At 40.6% G+C, this 6,482-nt stretch overlaps 1 protein-coding gene across 3 annotated transcripts in view; it reads right to left on the reverse strand.

The window, feature by feature from the left end:
* Positions 1 to 5,083, reverse strand: part of ZC4H2 (zinc finger C4H2-type containing) — a 68,643-nt gene extending 63,560 nt beyond the window's left edge. Inside the window, exons 1-2 of one of the 3 annotated variants that reach the window (XM_004781755.3) lie at positions 4,901 to 5,030; positions 3,996 to 4,051 (exon numbers count right to left, since the gene is read on the reverse strand). Coding sequence is in view for 2 of the 3 variants with exons in the window: in XM_004781754.3 (XP_004781811.1) it covers positions 4,901 to 4,953 (53 nt within the window). In the remaining variant the exon portion in view is untranslated. Of the gene's footprint in view, positions 1 to 3,995; positions 4,052 to 4,900 lie in introns of all 3 variants that reach the window. The other 2 variants (XM_004781754.3, XM_004781756.3) reach the window with 2 other exon arrangements.
* Positions 5,084 to 6,482: the final 1,399 nt, after the last annotated feature.

Consider the following 6,482-nt stretch of genomic DNA (forward strand, 5'->3'; position numbering starts at 1 on the left):
GAGCCAAAGGCAGATGCTTAATGACTGAGCCACCCAGGCACCCTGATTCAGAATAATTCTTAAGGGCACTAGAATCTTCAGAACAGTAAATGAGCCTTGCCTTCAACTTTAAAGTCACCAGTTGTATCAGCCCTTAACAAGAGAGTCAGCCTATTTGAAGCTTTCAAACTAGTCACTGACTTCTCTCTAGCTATAGAAGTCTTAGAAGACATCTACTTCCAATATAAGGCTATTTAATTTACACTGAAAATCTGTTGTTTAGTGTGCTCACATTCATTAATTATGTTAGCTACATTTCTGGATAACTTGTTGCAGCTTCCACATCAGTACTTGAGCTGCTTCCCCTTATACTTCTCTGTTATGGAGAAGGCTTCTTTCCTTAAACCTCATGAACCAGCCTCTGCTAGCTTCAAACTTTTCTTATGTAGTTTTCTCACCTCTCTCAGCCTTCACAGAAATGAAAAAGGTTAGGGTCTTGCTCTGGATTTGGATTTGGCTGGAGGGAATGTTGTGGCATATTTTAGGTTCTATCCAGACCACTAAAACTTTCTCCATATCAGAAATAAGGTTGTTTTGCTCCCTTATCATTCACTGGAGCAGCATTTTCAACTTCTTCAAGAACTTTTCCTTTGCATTCCCAACCTCATTTACTGTTTGTCACAACAAGCCTAGCTTTTGGTCTATCTCAGCTTTTGACTTGCCTTCAATAAGTTTATTAATTAGTTTTTTATTTAAAGTGAGAGATGTATTTCTCTCTTGAACACTTAGATATCACTGTAGACTTATTAATTGGCCTAATTTCAATATTGATATGTCTCATGGAACAGGAAAGTTCAAGGAGTTGGAGAAAGATGGAAAACAATTGGGCAGTTGAGCAGTCAGAACAGACATTTACTGATTAAGTCCATCATTTTATATGGGTGCAGTTCAGGGCAACCTGAAACAATTACAATAGTACATCAAAGATTACTAACCACTGATCACCAAAACAAATATAATAATAATGAAAAAAGTTAGAAATATTACAAGAGTTACCAAAATATAACATGGAGACTTTAAGTGAGCAAATGCTATAGTAAAAATGTCACACAAAATCTTGCTTGATGCAGAGTTGACACAAACCTTTAATCTATAAAAACAAATCAAAACTATCTGCAAAGTACAATAAAATAAGGTACCCCTGTTTATACTTCCAAAATGTGTTTTCCTTTCTTAAGTGAGGAAAACTTATTGTGTATAGATATGCATGCACTAAGACCTGGGTGAATGTGTGCATATGAATGGCATGTGCAGGATAAGGAGATATTTACTAATATTTGAGGAGCTGGTGAAGGGCTCTACTTCATCTAGTGGTGGTTGCACCTTGTCTGCCTCATAGCTTATTTTCTTCCCTCTTCTCCATCTCCTTTCTTTTGTTCTAATCTCCTCATCCCCTTTCTACATATCTGCATGTTCCCTTACCACCAATTGAAAGCCTAATGAATGGGCTGGCAAAACAGATCAGTGTGAGATTTGGGGCCTGTGGTCTGAAGCACAGTATTGGGAGTGTGGTTGAGATTGGGAGGAAGGACAGGGCTGGATATGTGGTCAGAGTCAGGAGTGGGGAATGGCCTGTGGTTGGAAAATCTATTCCTAAAACATTTTCCATTTCAAATTCTACCATCGGTATGCATGAACACTGAGTATGAATGTGTTTATTTCTGGTCCTGGTCTGAGGGTCTGTCTAGCTTCTAGCTTGTCTTAATTAGTTCTTTTGGTGATGTTGCCATAATCACTGCTACTTAAGCTCAGAAGTGACATTATTATTATTTTTTAACAGAAATAGGCTGCTCTGATCATAACTTCTAGGGATTTGAGACTGTAAATAATAGTTAATGTATCAGCATTTGTTAAAATATGTATGCCACGTGAATGGGAGAGTATATTCTCTCTTCCTTTCCTAGCTCTATGACCATAAATAGGTTATATTACTTCTCTGAACCTCAGTGTCCTTACTGTATAATGGGGATAATAATTCCTACCACAGATTTTCACTAGGAAGAATAAATATAAATGAGCCAAGAGCTCTGAAATTAGATGATCAACAACAAATGTGAGCTCCTTTCTCCAGTTCCTTCTACCCCTTCCCCTACACTACTTCTTTCCCCCTCCCATACATGTTTACCTTTCCCATGTGTGAACATAAAATATGTATTTATAGTACTTTCCCCACTTTAAATTCTTAAACCAACTGATGTAATCTCTGTATATTACTGCAAAATTGTCTAAAGCAAACTAATTTAAATGACTTTTGGGCATACATATTTAGAATTGTTATGTCTTCTTGGTGGCTTGACCCTTTCTCATTATGTAATATCCCACTCTGTTCCTGGGATTTGTCTTTGCTCTGAAATCTGCTTTATTAACATTAACATTAACATAGCTGCTCCTGGTTTCTTTTAATTAAAGTTTCCATAGTAATTTTTCCCCAACTTTTACTCTCAGCTTACCTATATCATTATATCTGAAGTGCATTTCTTTATAGATAACATATGGTTAAATTTTTTTAATCCACTCTTTCACATCAGTGTATTTAGACCATTTATATGCACATAATTATTGATATGTTAAGGCTCAGCCTGCCATTTTAGTTACCTGTTTGTTCTTCTTGGTTTTAGTTTTTGTTTTAGTTTTTAGTTTTAGTTTTTGTTTTTGTTTGTTTTGGTTTTGTGCCCTGCTTTTCTGTGGGTAGCTTGAACACTTTTTAAAATTCCATTTTGACTTATCTATAATGTTTTTGAATGCATGCATCTCTTTGTACAGTTTTTAGTGTTTCTTCTTATTACATTATGCATGCATAATTTATCACAGTCATCTAATGTCATCATTGTATCAGCTCAAGTGAAATATACAAACCTCACCTCCCTTTACACTCCTCTATTTGTGACATGAATATCTTAAATGTTTACATACACTGAGAACCGCATGAGACAGTATGATAACTTTTGATGCAGTCATCAAGCATAATTCAGACAACTCAAGAGGAAAAGACTTCTTTTGTATTTACCCATGCTTTTTCTCACTGTATTCTTCCTTGTAAATGTCCTTTTATTGTTTATTTTGTATTTGAGGAACTTACTTTAGACATTCTTATAAAGTAGACCTCCTATTGATAAATTCCCTGCTTCAATTCATTTCAGAATGTCTTGATTAATCCTTTTATTCATATAGGACATTATCACTGGATATAGGATGTTGGGTTTCATTTGGAATTTCATTCAGGGTTCATGATTCTCTTCCTTCAATACTTGGAAAATTTGTGTCACTTTCTGCTAGGACCTCATCACTGACTGATGAGAAATCTGTTATTGTCTTCTAAAATTTTTCCCCTGAAGGTATAGATAAAGTGTTGTTTCTTTTTTGTTGCTTTCTAAATCTTTTATTTGCCCTTTGTTTAGAAGGTTGATTATGATGTGTCTTGGTGTGAATTTTTTCACATTTTCCTGAGAGTGTTTGCTTTGCTTGTTGAATCTGGAGTTCATGTTCTTTGCTCAATTTGAGAAGTTTTAGCCACTATTTCTTTAAGTACCTTCCTAGTCCTGATTCTTTCTCAGGACATTTGCGGAAATAATCAATAGTGGGTCAATGAACTGTGTACACCAGGTGCTCAATAAATAATAGTTCCCTTCCCTTTATACCCTTGTAAAAGTAGAGATGCAACCTTTCAAAGGACAAAAAAAAAGCTCAAATGCTTCCTTATACTCACATGTGTGAGTCTCATCAAAGACATTTACTCCAAGGGTTAAGCTTCTTGTTCCAAGGTCTTATTTCTTAAAGAGGCACACTTGATATCCACATCATTTCCCCTAGGTTCCATGAAAGCACTAAAGGGAAACTGTCCAACCCAGTCCACCCTCAGAATGAGGGTGGAAGCTGGGGTCCTGGATGGGGGACTTGTTCTGGCAAAGCAGAGTAGGTGAAGGAAAACCTGCTACCAGCCCAAACAGTTCACTTACCTGACTACACTGTGTTCTGAGCAAGAACAACATCATCGCCTTGCCACAAGCTGCGCCTGGAAGGAAAGGGTCAGGACGCAGGCAACTCCCACTTTGTTGGCCTGCGCTTCACCTCTGGCGCCTCAAAGCTGCAGCTGAGCTCCCACCATCTGGCACAGCAACCACCTCCTCCGTCTCCATTGCTCCCACCCCCCTTACAGAGCAACGGGTAGGAGAGGAAGAAGGTGGTGAATGTGTGAATGCAAAAAATAATCACGCGCAAGTGCTAGCGGTCCTACTAGCCCCAGCCTGCCAGATACTTCTGCATCCTCAGCTCTCAGTCCCTGGCGGCCACCACCAGCCCAAATGCGCTGTTGCTCTCAAAAGGCTAGGCTGAGCTCTAGGTCCTGAAGTTAATGAAGCTGAAAAAATTCTTTACTCGGAAAGAGAAAGGAGTCACATACACCACGGAGCCAACAAACACTAAATAAATAAACAAACAAACAAACAAATAAATAAATAAATATTTTTGAAAAATGGATCTAAGAATGCCGTCCCCCCAACTCCCACTCCAAGATGAAAAAAGCTGTCTTGGAACGACCACCACCACCACTACCACCACCCACAGCCCACTCCCACTCCACCCATGCCGTGTTCTCCCCAACCCCCGTGTGTCTCCATCTGGCTTTCTCTCTGACATCTGGCAAATGGTCTCTCTTGGTCAGACTCTCCGCTTGGTTCAGTTCCGACACTTTCCCCCCTCCCTCCCATCCTTGAATTCCGTGAATCTGTTCCTTTCCCGCCCCTCTCCACAAGTAGCTTAACAATAGATACTTTCTGTTGGTAACTCTGCTCTATCCCTCCCGCAGCGGGGGGATTCTGGGGGCCTCAAGGGGTCTGAGGGGGCGCTGCAACGTTCCGCTTACCTGATCTCTTTAATGCTTTCCAATTTACACATGATTTCTTGCTCATCTGCCATGCTTTTCACTCTCAATTTCACGTCCCGAGAAATGTACAAACACACACGACCAGGGATACAATAGACACGGCGCAACCAACGCCTTCGGGCATGGGGCTCTGAGTCTGTGCGGTAGGGATTCAAAGCAGCCTTGGGAGCTGTAGTCCGCAGCTCCAGGACTAGCCAGGCAGCCCACGGAGGAGCGGGACTACAAATCCCAGAAGGCCAAGCGAGATATGCCAGTTTCTCTTCCTGCAGTCACATTTTAGATTAATTTGTCACGGATAATTGTGTCAAAGGTTGTGAGGTGTTCAAGGGAATTAGGCTATTCGACTGGCCCCTGCGGAAAAAATGGGAAAAAATACCTCAGAAGGCAACTGCAGAGATAAGAGACACACTCACTCACACCCTTCCTGGGGCCCCTATGCCTACACACTCCCAAAAGGTAACCAGGAGTCCCTAATTGGTGGATGCTGTCAGTCTGCAAAGAAATCCTGCAGAAGAATTCTCTTGAGATGTTGAATGTACTGGCTGCAGCCCGGGAATTAGTAGCTTTGGCATTCAGATGGAGATGAGGGGGGTGGGATTAGAGAAGAGGCGGGAGAGGGAGGAGGGAGCAGCTGCTAAAGCTGGGGGAATGGGGGAGTGACCTAGTTCCTTTCAGTCCTCCATCCATTCTAAAAACAGTTACTGAGCTCAGATCTTTTTATTCTTTTCTTTTTCTTTTTTAAAATTCAATTTGGTGTAGTGTTCAATGATTCATTAGTTGTGTGTAAACTCAATGCTCATAAGATCAGGTGCCCTCCTTTATGCCCATTACCCAGTTACCTCATCCCCCACCCACCTCCCTTTTCCACAGTCCTCAGTTTATTTCCCAGAGTCAAGAGTCTCTCATGGTTTTTCTCCCTCTCTGATTTCTTTCTATTTAGTTTTCTTTCCCTTCCACTATGATCCTCTGTTTTATTTCTTATATTCCACATATGAGTGAAACTATATGATTATCTTTCGCTGATTGACTTATTTCATTTACAATAATCCCCTCCAGTTCTGTCTATGTCAGTGTAAATGGTAAGTATTCATCCTTTCTAATGACTGAGGAATATTTATTGTACATATGAACCACATCTTCTTTATCCATTCATCTGTTGAAGGATATCTTGGCTCCTTCCAGTTTGGATGTTGGAGACAGATTTTGCCAGTCAATGAAGGAGATACTGGTGGGGGGGTGTGGTGGGGAGAGATCATTGGGTGAGGCAAAAATAAATAAAAACAAGTCCTTAGCTTTGAGGAAAAGGAGACTGTAAAGTGACCCATTAATTATAGTACAGTGTTCTATCATAATACAGGAATGGATATGGTGTAACCTGAGCAGAGAAGATGTAAATAGTTTTTAAAAGGTGACTGAGAGGGGCATCTGGGTGGCTCAGTGGGTTAAAGCCTCTGCCTTTGTCTCAGGTCATGATCTCAGGGTCCTGGGATAGAGCCCTGCATAGGGCTCTCTGCTCAGCAGGGAGCCTGCTTCCCCTCTCTTTCTCTGCCTGCTTCTCTGC

This window comes from Mustela putorius, unplaced genomic scaffold, assembly GCF_011764305.1.
Source record: "Mustela putorius furo isolate JIRA1106 unplaced genomic scaffold, ASM1176430v1.1 tig00000250_pilon_pilon_pilon, whole genome shotgun sequence".
In the NCBI taxonomy this organism is placed as follows: domain Eukaryota; kingdom Metazoa; phylum Chordata; class Mammalia; order Carnivora; family Mustelidae; genus Mustela; species Mustela putorius.